The following is a 16,679-nucleotide window of genomic DNA, read 5'->3' as shown; positions in this document are numbered from 1 at the left end:
GGAAGGCAGACAGTGAAAAGGCATGAACCCTGCAGATGATATGCCTTATACAAGTGTCACGTAGGAGGTAAATGTTACTGAGTAGTAGAATATGTAAAATATAAGAAGACAGAATGAAGCTTAGAACAGTTAGGAAGGGCTTTAAAGTCAAATAGAGGATTTATATTTGATAATATAAATGGAGATAATAGGGAAACACTATAATAGATGATCTGTACTTAAGGAAGATCATTTTGATTGCTGAGGGGAGAACACACTTGAGTGGAAGAAGACTAAAGTCAAAGAGAGCAATTAGAAGGCTCTTGCAGCAGCCCAGGTATAAGGGGATGAAGACTTGCACCACGATGTCGGAAATATCAGAAGAAAGAAGGAGACACATAAGGAAAAAGGCCATAAAGATAAAATCTAAAGTACTTGGCGACAGAAGTAAGAGGGATGAGAGAGTATGAGGAGTCCAGGATAATACCTAGGTTGCAAGCCTAACTAGCTGGGAAGATGGTAGTGGCCCTGACAACAGCAAAATTAAAAAGAGAAGATTTGGGGGGAAAAGATAATGAGTTTGTTTTAGGCATTCTGAGTTTAAGATGTCTAAGGGATATGCAATTTGAGATGTCTAATAGGAACTTGCAGATAAGAGACTGAAAATCAGGAGAAAGGTTGAGCTAAAATAAATAGATCTGAGATTTTTTTTGTTTAGAGATAATAGTTGAATCCATGTGAACTGATCAGATCACTGAACTATTTTAAACAGAAAAGAAGGACAAAGAAAAAGAGGGCACTGTCCAAAGTCCTGTGAGAAACCTCTAGTTACCAGGCAATACTTGGATGAAGGAAGGAGGAAGAAAGGAAATAATTTTATATTAAGCACTTACTATGTGCCAGGTACTGTGCTAAGTGCTTATAAATATTATCTCATCTGATTCTCAAAAACCTTGGGAATTAAATGCTACTAGGATCCCAATTTTGCAGTTGGAGAAACTGAGGTAGAGAGAGGTTAAGTGATTGGCCAAGGGTCACTCGTCTAAGTGACTAGTCTCAGTTGGTCTTCCTGATTCCAGGTTCCGTGCTCTACACACTGTGTCACCTAGCTGCCTTAAGATAAGCTAAAGGAGATTGAAAAGTCAGACAGAAAGTACAAGGAAGACCTAGAGAGAAGAGAAAGGAAAGATTAATCAACAGTTTCAAAGGAAAGGGTAACTAGGCGGCAGAATAAATACAGCACCGGCCCTGGAGTCAGGAGGACCTGAGTTCAAATACAGCCTCAGACACTTAACACTTACTAGCTAGCTGTGTGACCTTGGGCAAGTCACTTAACCCCAATTTCCCTGCCTTTCCCCCCTCCAAAAAGAAAAAAAAAAACAGCTTCAAAAGCAACAGAGATCAAGAAGGATGGAGGATTGAGAAGAGGATTAGATTTAGGAATTAAAAGACCACTGGCAACTGAAAAGAGTAGTTTCCTTTGAATGATGACTTTGGAACCCAGACTTCTAAATGTTAAGAAAAGAGTAAGAAGAAAGGCAGTGGAGGCACTAATCATAGAAGACTTTCTCGAGGAGTTCAGCCACAAAAGGGAGTTGGATAGTGTGATAGCTAGTGGAGATGGCCAGATCAAGAGAGGATTTTTTGAGAATAAGGGAGATAGGCATGTTTGTATGTAGGAGAGAAGCAGTCAATAGACAGAGAGATTTGAAAATTAGTGAGAGAGCAGTGATGATAGAGGAGGTAATTTGCTGAAGAAGACAGAATGGAATGTTATCTCAGGTATGCAGAGACAGTTAGGTGATACAGTGGGTAGAATACTGGGGGGCAAGCAAGACTGGAATTCAAATCCAATCTCAGACATTTACTAGCTCTGTGACCTAGCACAAGTCACTTAGCCATGGTCTGCCTCAGTATACTCAACTGTTAAACAGAGCGCATAATAGCACCTACCTCACAGGATTTCTGTGAGAATCAAATGAGATCTTTATAAAGCATTCAGTTCAGTGAATGCTACATAAGTAGACACTTAATAAATGCTTTCCCCTCAACTCAAAGGTTCACCTTGCCAAAGAGAGGGGTCACCTCTCTTTATGGACAAAGGAGGAAATAGTGGCAGAAGACATCTAAGTGATGTGAGATGAAGAAGAGGGGAGAAGAAGGAGTTCTCAATGAATTGCCTCAATTTTTTCAGAGAAATATGAGGTAAGGTACGCAACCAAAACAGTAGGGAAGAAGAGTTATATGAGTTTTGAGGAGAAAAAAAGAAACAAGTACCCCTCAGAACCCTCATGTGATCAAAAGTCACAGAGAAAGTGACAACAAAGGTCTCTGGAGTGTCTATGTTATGCTTTGGTCATTTTAAAAGAAGAAAATGAAACAAGTAAGAGGGAAGCACAGAAGAGAGAGTTAGTTTGGTTTAGAAATACATTCATTTTGACGGGGAACTAGAAAGGGATAAGCTGAAGAGGAGGAAAAATATAAGCGACTAGGATGGAGAGAAATTCAGAATTAAAGAATCAGAAATGAAGAATTACTACTGTAAGTGAATGAAATTAATTCAGCTCACAAAACAAAAGAGAAAAGCTAGTTGGATTAAAAAACAGAATCCAATGATGTCTCTTACAAGAAAAATCATTGAAAGATAAAGATCCACAGCTAAAATAATAATAACGTAGAACAACATCTATTATGCTTTACCTGCTCAAAAACAGCAGAGGTAGCAATTATTTATCTCAAAGCAAGACCAAAAATGGTTTTGATTAAAAGAGAGATAACTAGGAAAACTATATTATGCTTAAAGGAATCAGACGATAATACTTAATATTACATATTCAATGGCACAGTATCTAAATTATTAAATGAAAAGTTAAATGAGTTATAGGGAGAAACTGACATTAACACTATAATAGCTGGGTACATCAAAATTCTTTCAAACCTAGAAAAAACAAAACACATAACCAAGAAAGAAGTGAAGGAACTGAATAGAATTTTAGAACAGTTAAATATGTTAAGTAAATATGACTATTAATGAATGAGAATAAAGACAGTATATATTTACCACCACTGAATAACCCTATACAAAAGTTAAGATAATATTAGGAGATTTTAAAACCTTCCAAATGCAGAAACAAAAAAATATTAAACACACACTCATTAATGACAATGAAATAAAAATTATCTTCATGGGATCAGACCTTATAGATCTAGGACTAGAAAAAACCTTATAGGCCATCTAATTCAACTTCTTCACGTTACAGATGAGAAAATAAGAACAGAACTATTAGGTGAATTTTACAGGGTCACACAGGTATTAAGTATCAAAAATATGATTTGAGCCCAGACCTTTCTGACTCCAAGATCAGAGACCTATCCATTATGCTACAGTACACATAAAAGATTGCTGTTTTAGTGTTAATGTTTATTTCTCCAGTTCTAATATTATGTAAAATGTTTGTAAAACAGGAAAAGAAGATATAGTGACACACATACTAGGAAGAGACAAAACAGAAAGAAAACTACAGATAAATGAATAATGAATTATAATGAATAATTACAAAAAATTTTCAATAAAATATTACCACAAATGGTATATCAAAATTATTACACACCATAACTGAGAAGAATTTGATCCAAGAAAGCAGGGTTGGTTTAATATTTGGAAATCTATAAATAATACTTACTACATTGATAACGAAAAAAATGTCACATCATTTTATCAATAGATTCAGAAAGTCTTTTGATAAAATCCAATGTCCATTTACAGAAAAACAATAAAAAGCATAGGAATAAATGAATTTTTATTTAATGTTATATGATATATAAGCTAGCATCATACACAATGGAGACAAACTAGGAACCTTGTTTATAAGATCAGGGTGAATAATTAAAATAAGGATATCCATTACCCCAGCATTATTTAACATAGCACTAGAAAGCTAATTATAGCAATATGAAAAGAAAAAGAAATGGAAGGAATAAGAACAGTCAAAGAGGAAATAAAATAATCACTTTTTTAGAACCCTGGAAAATCAACTAAAAAGTAATTAAAACAGTAACATCACCAAAGTTCAGAATATAAATAATCTAAATTACCAATATCTGTCTATTACAAAAAAAAATTCAACATAAAAAACAAATTCTATTCAGAATAATGACATACTATGTAAAAGATTTGGGAGTCTAAATATAGACTATATAGAAACTATATAAATTCAACTACAAAATACTCTTTACAGAAACAAAGTTAGAAGGGAGGGAAGGAAAAATAGAGGAGGGGAAGAGGAAAGGAGGAAGGAAGGGAGAAAAACAAAAAGAAAAGAAGGGAGAAAGGAAGAAGCATTTATATAGCACCTATATGATACTAAGTGCTTTAAAAATATTATCTCACTGGATCCTTTGAAGAAGTTACTATTTTTCCCATTTTATAGTTGAGAAAACTGAGGCACAGGTTCAGTGACTGAACCTGTAACTGACAGTAACTGACAGGCCAAATTTGAAGTAGGGTCTACCTGATTCCAGTTTCAGCATTCTTATCTACTGTACCATCTAGCTTCCTCTACAATAATGAGATGACATCAAAATCTGGATGATTCAGCCAAATGAGTTCTTAAGAGAAAAAGCATATCTTTAAATACTCTCATTTTTTAAAAAATAGTACAAGAACAGATCAACCAATTGGGCACAGAACTAAAAAAACCTAGAAAACCAACAAATAAAAATACCCTAAACACCAAATTAGAAATCCTGAAACCCAAAGAGATTAAAAAAAACTAAAAGTTTTTAAAAATTAAATTGATAACTAAAAGTAGGAGCTGGTTTAAAAAAAAAACCATCTGTTAATTTTATTTTTAAATGAGGGGAAAAAAACAAATTACCACTATCATAAATCCAAAAAGTGAAATTACAATAAATGAAGTTAGAAATTATTTTGCCCAATTACATGCCAATAAAACTGACATTCCAAATAAAATGGAAAAATATTTTTAAAAACATAAAATACTCAGGGTAAAAGCACAAGAACAAGAGGCCTTAATTTAATCTCAGGAGAAAAGAAGTTGAACAAGACTTTAATGAACTCCCAAAGATGAAACATGCTACTCATCTCCTGACAAAGAGATGACAGACTCAGTAAAGACTGAGATATATTTCCAGGGAGTGGGGGTGGAGATAATATGGGAAATGGGGCAGCTAGGTAGCCCAGTGGATAAAGTGCCTGGCCTGAATCAGGAAGACCTGAATTCAAAAATGACCTCAGACAATTATTAAGCTATGAGATTCTGGATAAGTCACTTAACCCTGTTTGCTTAGTTTCCTCATCTGAAAAATGAGAAGAAGGAAATGGCAAACCATTATACAAAAAAATTCAACATGAAAAAAATTGAATTCTAATCAAAATAACCACATACTATATAAAATATTGGGGAGTCTAATAGTATCTTTGCCAAGAAATTCCCAAATGGAGTCACAGAAGTCAGATACAATTGAACAAAGCAACAACCCGTACTCTGGGGCAGCTAAGTGGCACAGTAGATAGAGCGCCTGGCCTGGAATCAGGAAGAGCTGAGTTCAAATTTGGCCTCAGACACATACTAGCTGTGAGACCCTGGGCAAATCCCTTAACTCTGTTTGCCTCAGTTTCCTCATCTGTAAAATGAGCTGGGGAAGGAAATAGTACACCACTCCAGTATCAGTATCCTTGCCAAGAATATCTGAATGGGGTCATGATGAGTAAGACATGATTGAAAAATGACAGAACAACAAAAACATGGGCAATGAAGGAATTTGGCTTGATTATGCATATTCCAATGATTTTGTTTTCTTTCTTTTTTAACAAGGGGAGGAAAAAGTGGGAGGGACAGAAGGTGGATTTTTGTTAGAAAAAAATTTAGTTTAATTTAAAAACAATTTAAAATAACTATAGAAGAGAACAAAAAAATGAAAACTATAAATAAGCAGTGGTGTTTCAAAAGGTACAATTTTTATTTATTTTATGTTTTAAAAGAAAATTAAGCTATACATAATAGGGACCTACAGGTTTGTATACAACCTTTTTCTATTCTACCTTGTATACAGAAATGCCCACTTTATTTGGTGCTTATTAAGTGCAAAATAAATATTTAAAGGATGAAGGTTATTCTTGACTTAATCTTGACAACAGATTCCTATTCTCTTAATAAGAATAACCATCTCCCATGAATAGTTTAGGCATTCAACTACATGAAAATAGGGAAATGGACCAAAATACTTTTCAAAGGGTTCTAGGATTCTATGACTTTCTTGGACATCACAGCAAACATTTTGGGACATTATTATTATCTAAAATAATTTCCACAAAGCTCTTACCTGATATGTGTTGCAGGAAGAGATTCATACTGACGTGACAAAAATAGTTCTCTATGTTTCAACTGATGTTTCTGTTTATCTGTCAAGTCAGCATCTATTGAAGTTTCAGACTCTTCTTCAATCTCTTCTACAAAAGTATAAAAGAAAGATGCCATTAGACAAGACTATGACAAACATCAAACTTCTCTATACATTATCAACTTGAATATTCTAAACATTCTAGCATTTTTTGACATTTTACTTTATTTAAATATTTACTTTTTTTAATTTTGAGCTCCAAATTCTCTCCCTCTCCATTCCCTTCCCAGTCCATTGAGAAGGTAAGCAATATGATATCAAATACAGATATGAAGTAATTTATTTCAAAACATATTTCTACATTAGTCATGTTGCCAAAAAAAAAGGCAAGAAAAATAAAATGAAAAGGGCATCCAGCATTTAATTTTATAATTTTCTTCATTTCTTTGGTTCTACCTATAAGCACATTTGTCTGGGCTAGAAGCAAGTCTAGAAACAGTAAGCTAGAGAAAGTGCTAGCACTGGAAGCAACTGGTCAGAGTTGGTGTCCCAGCCTTGGCCCTCACTCAGAGATTGAGTTTGAATACGACCCCCCCCACCACCACACACACACACACACACACACGAGAAATTAGTTGCTTTGGAATATTTTGCTTTCAGGGTTAAACTCTTTGTTAACTCTTACTGCAAAAATTCTTCCGCCCTAAGAACCTCTTATCCTAAGAGCTATTCATCCCTGGGCCCTCCAAGAAGGTGGGGTTCCCATTTATTCCTAGCAGAATGACTATATTTGGAGACCTAGTCTAAGGCCAAGAATCTACTGCCTTGCTTGAAAGATGCAAGTATTCTTCCCTGTGTCATTACATTAACACTGTATATCATCATTTACCACTAAGTACCCAAGAATGTAAGGTTATCTACTAACAACAAGGTTTCTGCCATGGAACCTATTCCTCCCTTCTCCATGACTGGTCCTGGGAAAATGAGGTCTTAACTTTAGTTCCTCTCAGTAACAGGATTTCATCTACTCTGCCCTTTGTCACCACAGCGGGACTACAACCTTTCATAAGAATGAACACTCAATGACTCCATTTGGAAGTTTCCCTCCAGAATCCTATTGCTAAATGTACAAGCAAAATTATTTCCATCTTCCATAATCAAAGTACCACACATCCCAGAACCCAAACATCAAGTGCTGAGCATCTTAAATGGCTCTACTTTGTTGTTATTCAGTCATTTAAGTCATGTCCAGCTCTTCATGACCTCATTTGGAGTTTTCTTGGCAAACATACCAGAATCATTTGCCACTTCCTTCTCCAGCTCATTTTACAGATGAGGAACTGAGGCAAACAGGGTTAAGTGACTTGCCCAGGGTCACACAGCTAGTAAGTATCTGAGGCTAGATTTAAACTGCGGAAAATGAGTCTTCCTGATTCAAAGCCCAATGCTCTATAACATTATGCCACCCAGCTGCTCAATGACTTGACTACTTCTAGGAAAAGGACTTCAGACACTAGGATGAACCTAGAACAAAGTGTGTATTTCACACACAGAGTATCTTTGGACTCTGTGTCATCCCCTGCTATTGTGAGATTAGGCAAAGAAACTAGTACCAAATATATGTTCATTCAGAGTCCTAAGGTTTGGGTGATCAAATACTTACCAAGCCCCAAAGCCTGCCATGATCTCTCTTCTCTTCTTAGTTTCAGAATTAACCAACTCTACCACCTCAATAAAAAGATGGGGTAGTCACAACCTTTTATCTCACTGTCACTCATATAACTACTCTACCTATAATCCAGAATGCTGAAATTCATCTTTCTGATCAATTCTTATCCTTCTACCTCCCTCTCTGCTTCACTCTTCCTAAACTGATTTGTTCTCATCATGACCTCCGTCATTTCACAGATCCCTGTCCTTCATCTTTACATCTTTGCCCTAGCCTCCCTTTCCTCTCTTCAGTGTTGTCCTTATAGTTAACCAATTCAACTGTACCTTTATCCCCAAGTCCTTTGATCCTTTGACCTACCTACACTTAAGACTCCATTCTGCACCTTCTGCCCCGCTTGGTTTCAATTCCATAGAACAAGATGTCCTTCCCAGGTTAAACTAATCACCTCTTATTCTCATGCTGTATTTCTAACTCAAACCTTGACTGACAACACCTCCCTTAGCCTCCTTTTCCCCTCTAATTGGAGACCTGGAGGGTAGAGTACCAAACTCCTCCCAATACTTTCCTTTATACGAGGCAGAAATTGAACTTTTGGTTCACTTCTCTCTGCATCTGCTGCTCTGCCTTGTTTTAACTCCATAGAACAAGATAAGAGGTAACCTCCTATCTCCTTCTGTCTGTAGTCTCCTTCATTAAATAGTATGTTCCTTGAGGGCAGAGATTATCTTTCTTTTTACCAGCTGTATTCCCAGCACTTCACACAGTGCCTGGCTCACAGCAGGTGCTTAATAAATTATTATTGGATTGAATTAGACTTTGCCAACCAATCTGGAGTTACCATCCTCATTCTCCAGGTGAAAAATGATGATGAAAGTTATACAACAGAGAATAATGATGGTAGAAGTCATACAACAACAGAAGAACAAGTTCATTATAAATTTACATTATCTAATTCTCAGCTGGGCAACTCACTGCAGCAGAACAACCGATTTATTCTTTGCTGGTTAACTCTTTCTCACACTCTTCACAATGGCTGTTCCAAATGTTCTTTCTTCAAGGCCAAGACAGCACCATGCCTCTAGACCAGGAATTCTTAATCTGGGGTCCATAGACCTATAATATTCCTTGGATAAGGGTAGATATCAGGGGGGATCCATTAACTTGGAGAAGAGGGGGGAATCTTATCTTCATTTTCAATAACTTCTAACTGAAATTTCCTTCAATTATTTTAAAATATCCTGAGGGGAGGTCTATAATTTCAGCAGATTGAAAAAGGCACTTATGGCACAAAAAAGTTTCTGAACCACTGCTCTACATTCTTTCACTTGGTGACTTTACCAGCCCTTAGGCAAAATTATCACCTACTGCCCATTAGATTTTCTGAACTAGATGTCCCAAGGATATCTCAAACTCAACTTGTCAAAAACAGAATTCATTATCTTGCACCCAAAACTCATGCCACTTCCAAACTTCTCTATTTCTATTGAGTATTCAGTACTACCAGGCAAATAAGTTCCCAGGTTCCCAACCCTGGTGTCACTCTTGACTTCTGACTCCTTTTTCCCATCATATAGACAATCAATTGTGGAATCTTTTCCTCCATAACATTTGCCCCCTTCTCTCTACTCAAACCACAAAGAACCTAGTGTGTAGGTCCTCATCTTCTATCTTTCTGGTCTACTGCGACAGACTCCTAAATTTTTCTACTTAAAATCTGTCCCCTCACTAATCCATTCTCCAGTGATGCCAAACTGAATTGACTAAAGAACAGGTCTGACTATAATATCTGTCTCATTATTACCTTCAAGATCAACTAATTAATGAGAGAGAGACAGAGACAGAGAGAACTTGTCTTCCACAAATTCTCCCCTCCACTCAAATCCGTCTAAATGCTTTTAATACATGACACTCCATCTCTTGTTCTCCATGCCTCTGGAATGACTGTACCACAATGTACTTCTTTATCATCTCCAGTTCAAAGGAACCCTAGAGTCCTACAAAACTCAGCTCAAGCACCATACTGTTCTACCTAATATCCTTAGGTACTGGTGTTCCCCTCAAAATTACTTTGTATTTGTTTTGTATGTATCTTTGACATAATGATATATGCTCATGTTTTCTCAATGATACAATGTAAGACCTCCAAAGAAAGGAACTATTTAACTTTGGTCTTTGTATCACTGTGCTTTATGGAGCATAACACCATAAATCTTCAGTTCCAAGAAACCTTAGAGGCCAATGAGTACAACACCCTTCTCACATTACAGATGAAGAGACTGAAACCTAGAGATAACTGTCTTGAGCTAATATTTGAACTCAAAGTCTTCCAAACTGTAGTGCCCAATTCACTACAGCATCCTGCATCTCCTATCTGGGCACAGAGTAGGGACTTAATGTTTGTTGATTGATTGAAATCAAAGAAAACTCCAACATATACTAAAATATTCATAGCATCCACTTTTTGAGGAAGCAGAGAAAAATAAACAAAATGTGTTTCCATCTTTTAGAGAATGGCTAACAGAGTACAATATAATAGATGGAATATTACTGAACCTTAAAAAATTACTAATAAGGAGGCAGAGTAAAAGGAGGGACTTACCAGAACTCTCCCCCAAACTCCTTCAAATACCTTTAAAAAATTACTCTAAACAAATTCTAGAGCAGCAGAACCCATAAAAAGATGTAATGAAAAAAATTTCCAGCCCAAGATGGGCAGGAAAGGTATGTTGCACCAGAGTAGAGAGAGTAGCACAGTCCAGTGCAGGCCTAGAGAAGTAGCCCCAATAAACCCAGAGCAGGACTTGAGGTGACTGAATCACCAGTAGTTGTGGCAATTTCCAGACTTCTCAGCCCAAAGAAAACCTAGAAGGTCAGTCTGAAAGGTGAGCCGTATCTGGGTGAGAGAGGAACACAGCCACAGCCACAGCAAAGCAAGAGCAGACCTTGGAAGTAACTGAATCAGCAGCTGCAGCAGCTACGATTCCTTCCAGAGCTCTCAGCCCATATGGTAAGGGGTTCAAACAACTGGTTAGAGATTACAGGTATCTTGTTGCTAGCACTGAGGCAGTACTCTGCTGCTTTGCCCACACTAGGATCTGGGCCATAATCCTGGGTGGTAGTCCCTGGGTGAGGAACTAGCATAGCAGAGCTTGCAGCAGCAGTGGAGGAGGGACCCTCCTCACAATTCCAGGGCAGAAAAGAATGTTTGTGACCTCGTATCCTAAGATCTTGAAAAGGGGAAGAAAAATAATGTTCCATGCCCCATAGCAGCCTCTGTGCCTAGTGGGGTATGTCGCATCTCAAGTCTTTGCTTTCAGAACCCAGTGGGCATCAGGATATGTCTACCTCATGGTAGACCAACCAATTTTTGAAAACTCTAGTGGACAGAAGGTTTTTAATCTTCATAAACCAGATCACTACTGTGGTGATTCATGATAATGTTGATGAGATGCAATGTTTTTAAAGGCAATGCCAGTGAAGTGACATGCTTTAGAAAGGCTTGACTAGAATTAGAAACAAATAGATGGCCACCAACTGGAAAATGATTAAGCAAATTATGTCACATGAATGGAGTGGGATATTACTCTGTTAAGAGAAATTATGAATATGAAAAATATAGAGAAACAAAGGAAAACTCATGTAAAATGTGAAGTAAATGATACTAGGAAAACAATATTCACAATGGCTACAACAACATAAACTGAAATAACAACAAAAATCAAACTGAATGGATAAAAATTATAATTCTAAAAAAAAAAAAGAGTGCTTGTGGTCACTCACAGACCAGAACACAGGCCAGGAAGGTAGTAAGCATCTTTCTTCATTCATACTACCTTGGAAGAATGGAAATCATAAAGGTCCCTAGAGTATCTCTGAAAACAGCTGCACAAAAACCCTTAACCTTGGGACAATGCACCCTCCACCCTGGGAGCAGAGCCCTACTTTAGCAAAGAGTTAAAATTCAAGTAATAGACTGGGAAAATGAGGAAACAATGAGGAAAAAAAACCACTGACTATACAAAATTACTATGGTGACAAGGAAGCTGGGAGACAGAGCAGCTAAAATGGAGGGAGGAGAAGACACATTCCAAAGAGAGTTAGGCTTGTGAGTAAATGTGAGTTAAGGATGCTCTCTGTCCTGTTATGGTTTATTAACTTTTTTGCTACTATAATGGAATCAGTTTACTGGTTTGGGGATTCGATTTTCTGGTGTCAGAATAAATGTTTTGTTTCTGTCTTCTATCTGGAGAATCTGTTATATTTTATGATTGAGTCCTATGCAAGCATATTTATAGTGACCATTGGAGCTGTGAATATTGCATTGGCACTACACCCTTATTTACTTATTTCCTTATTTACACCTTATTTACTACTACTCCTTATTTCCTTCCCCTTTAAGGAAAGTATCCATTTTTCTGATTGAAAAGATACTTAAAAAAAAAAACACAGTCTACAAATTCTGCAATAATTCTGTTCTAGGAAAATATGATCTCACAATTAGAACAGTAAATCTTATTTCTAGTACCAGACATTCCACAAGTTAGTTGTGTGACTTGCTGCAAGCTATTCACCACCTTGGACCTAAGTTTCTTCAGGTAATGATACTTAAAGTCCTTCCCAATTCAAAAATTCTATGATTCCAAATGTCCTAAGATTAGAGAGAGTCCTTTCTATGAGGACTCTCATAGAGCAACACAGAATATTTTCTTTTTTAGCCTTTATGAAGTCATGGGTGTAGACTGAGTTAGACATATATGATTAGAAAAATTAAATACATACAAGTTTATAAAATTGGATATGCATGTTTTAAGAAAAATTTAAATGTGTTAAGAATAGGAGAACAAAATAATCAATTGGAGAATTTTGAGTACCTCTGCTGTGTCCTCCTTTATGAAAGGTACCCAAAAAATGCAGTCGTCAATATCCAGAAACATAATCTCCTTAAAGAACACAGAGATATACAAAGACTATGTAAAACAAAATATTAAATTGAGTTCAGATTCATAGATAAGATTCCATCAAATAAAATTCTACAAAAGATGTCAACTCAAAGAGGAAATTCTCAAGTCAAAATTCTAAGGAAACAAAGAGAAACAATTCCAAAAGGAGAGAAAAAAGGAATTATTTAATTAGATGTATGTGGATGCATAGGGAATTCATAACCAGCTTAAGATTTATAAAAGCCAAGTAGAGAAGATAAAAGCAAAGGCAGATAAGCGAGTAGAAATACAAGAGTGTTTATGATCCAGTAATGACTACTGCCCAAAGTCTAAAACTGAGAATGAGTTAAGGCTTGGGTGGAAAGCTGAGGGGAAAAAAGTTTATGAGGAATTTAAGCTATAAAAGGTAAAAGAGGAAGATGAAAGATGAAATAGGTGGATAGTGCAATGATTTAACTGACAAAAGGCAGAGATGCCCGTGGCTTATTATCCTTCTGTTTTCTTTTATCAAGCAGAGGGATATTTAGACTGAAAAAAAAAAAACAGTCAGAAAACATGGCAAAGAGTGAGGCGATTGCCATGATAAATAAGGAAAGACTAAGACTGTATTTAGCTACCCTTGATGAGTTCAAGTCACCTAGCCTAGATGAACAACATCCCCATTATTGGAAGGAATGGTGATGCTTATTGAGCAACTTTCAGTAATAGATGAAAGGTCCTGAAGATATAAGAAAGGTATCAGAAGACTTGAAGATATTTTGGTATAGTAGCAAGAGTACTAAACTTAAATCACAGGACTTGGTTTATAATTTTTTTTGTTTGGTAATTATAACTATACAACATTCCATTTCATTTGCTTTTATTGTTCTGTACACTTACATAGAGTCCTTCTGTATACTACTTCCCTTTTCATCAGTTTATAATTCTTCACATGCTTCTCTGAATTCTTCATATCACTGTTTCTTACAGCATCAGTAATATTCTGTTACATTTATGTGCACAATTTGTTTCACCATTCCCTAATCTTTTTTTTCCAGTTCTTTGCTACTATAAAAGCTACTACAAACAATTTGGTATATATTGGACTCTTCTTCGTTTCTGATCTCTTAGGGCGAAGTGCCTAGCAGCTGGATCTCTGGATCAAAGGGTATGGACATTTTTATTGCTTTAATAACATAATTTCAAATTCCAAATCCCACCAATCTGATGGTTAAGCTAGTATACTGAATAAAGGAGTCAGGATACAAAAAACATCTTGGCAACCTAAAACATGGGGCATATTCTACTGAGATCAAATTTAATAGAGATAAAGTCTTATAAAAAAAGCTGTCAAAAAATAAATTTTACTAGTAAAAATAGAGTTAGACATGTTTAGACTATTATTTCTCTGAATAAGACATAGGAGTTTTAGTGCACATTAAGCTCAACAAGTCAACACTGTGGTGTGTTTGTCAAGAAATACAATATGATCTTGGAATTAAAAGAGTCTTTAGCTTCAAAAAGTAAGTTCCACTCTACTTGCCCTGGCCAGACAACATTTCTAACATTTATTCATTTCTTGTCATGATTCCTTAGGAAGGATAAGCTTGAGGCTGAATGTAGCAGGACTAACAGGCCATGCTAACTAAGTAAGGATTGAAGAAACTGGGGATTCTTTAGCCTAAAAAAGAAAGGATTCAGGTGGACATGATTTATGCCTTCAAATAATTGAAGGGTTGTAAAAAGGAAACAGATGTGTTCTGTTTGTTTACACAGTATAGAAAGGATAGAATTGGACACAATATGTGGAGGTGTGAGGAGTTAAGCTTAGGCTGGATATAAGCAAAATTTTCCTAAAAATCAGGAGTATCAGAAAACAAAATGGATTGCCTCAGGAAGCAGTAGGCTTCCTTCTCACCTTTGACAAAAGCTAGAAAACCATTTGGGGAGGTATGCTTTGGAAGACATTCAGTTTATATATGTGATGGCTGATGAATTCTTTTACACTCTAAAATACTCTGTGACTCTGTATATGAGTTCTGTAAGACTTTAAGTTATATTGAAGATTTCACAGAGAAGGTGGAATTAATCCTTGGTGGAGGTGGAGGTTAATCCTTGAAGAGTGGACAAATTTTATATAGATATGGGAAAAGATATGAAGAACTATTAATTTTCTGGTCCGTGACATAAATTAGCTTACATAAAAATTAAATACATTGAATACACATTCAGAGATTGCTTCCCATGGTAATTACATTCCTATTTCAGAAAACAATTCAGAAAGAAGCAGCAAGTTTGATTAACCTACATTAACTAATTAAAATAACTCAAATTATGTAGGGATAATAAATGCCTTAATAACTTGGGATCGTATTTCATCTCAAATTTTATAACTATAATCTGAAAATGAGGCTATGAAATTAATTTAGAAACTCTAATAGAAAAGAGTCACCTGACTAAAAGAAGAAACAAGGAATTTCAACAGATTCAATTCTTTTTAATGAACTCAAGGAGAAATGTAGCACTTTATAAAAGTGCCTCTTTCACTCCAGGAAGAAGGTGTTCATTCATAGACATTATTATTACCAACAAACAAAAGGCAAGAAAATAATTATGCCCTTTACCACTCAACAGAATTTGATAGATTGCAGATACAGTAAGACAATTCAACTTCAGTGTTATATGAGTTCACAACAGCAACATGATGATGGCACTGAAATCCTTCCAAAGCTTTCCTTTATGGAGAACAGAGTTTGAACTTTCCAGCTCACTCTTCACTTTTCTATCTGTAACTGTGCTTAGTTTGAACTACAGGGAACAAGATGCCTCTGTACCAGGAATTTATTGGTATCCTCCCATCTTTCCAGTTTCCTTTTGGGGCTTGCCTTCCTTCATAAAGTTCCTTGAGGGCAGTCATCAGGGGTTCAAATCCTGAGTCAAACATACTGGCTATATGACCCTCAATATTTTTGGCAACTCTTTAAGATCATAAATTGTAGAAAATGTGCTGGTAGAAGAAATTACCTCTTTTGGGAGTTCCTTATACCAAAAAAATGACAGATACTGACCCTTTCCCCCTATTTACCTCAAAGAATTAATGTGAAGATCAAATGAAATAATATAGGTATAGCACTCTGTAAATGTTGAAGCACTTTTGATTGTGGCTTTTATTATCTCTTCAAACACCCAACCACTTACCATTCCCAATACTTAAAGCAAATGATCTATCCTCTATTTTACAGAACATTAAGACCATCCAAACTAAACTTCACAAATGGTTCAACTCCACTCCTCAAAACAACACCTATTTAATATCTTCTCATTCTTTCCCCCCAAAACTAAGCCTTCTACTTATGTTCTTTTTTAATTAACAATTATTTATTATTTCAAATAAAGATACACCCTCTCTCCTTCTTACTTCCCCACCCCTCATTGAGAAAACAAGAACAAAATCCCAGTTACAAACATATGCAAACCAGCAAAACATTTTATTTTTGGAAGTGTCCAAAAATAAAATACTTCTCAATCTTCAATAAATCTATCACTTGTCTGTAAGAAGATGGGTAGCATGTTTCATCATCATAAATCTTCTGGAATCATTCTAACTGTGCTCTTCATCCACAAATACCTCTCAGTCAGTCACCTTCAATCTCTTAGGCTCCTTCTATTGTTGCTATTCAGTCATTTTTCAGTCATGTTTGACTCTTTGTGACCCCACTGGGGTTTTCTTAGCAAAGACACTAGAG

The 16,679-nt window shown here is 36.0% G+C and overlaps 1 protein-coding gene across 1 annotated transcript in view; it reads right to left on the bottom strand.

Moving 5' to 3' along the window:
- Positions 1-16,679, bottom strand: part of MTA3 (metastasis associated 1 family member 3) — a 207,845-nt gene that overhangs the window by 133,909 nt on the left and 57,257 nt on the right. Inside the window, exon 4 of the mRNA XM_069071589.1 lies at positions 6,325-6,451. Within this exon, the coding sequence (XP_068927690.1) occupies positions 6,325-6,451 (127 nt within the window). The remainder of the gene's footprint in view (positions 1-6,324; positions 6,452-16,679) is intronic.

Source organism: Petaurus breviceps, unplaced genomic scaffold, assembly GCF_028583685.1.
Source record: "Petaurus breviceps papuanus isolate PSGF00001 unplaced genomic scaffold, PetGlider_PUasm1.0 90842, whole genome shotgun sequence".
NCBI classification, from domain to species: domain Eukaryota; kingdom Metazoa; phylum Chordata; class Mammalia; order Diprotodontia; family Petauridae; genus Petaurus; species Petaurus breviceps.
This window is presented reverse-complemented; position numbering and strand designations above follow the sequence as displayed.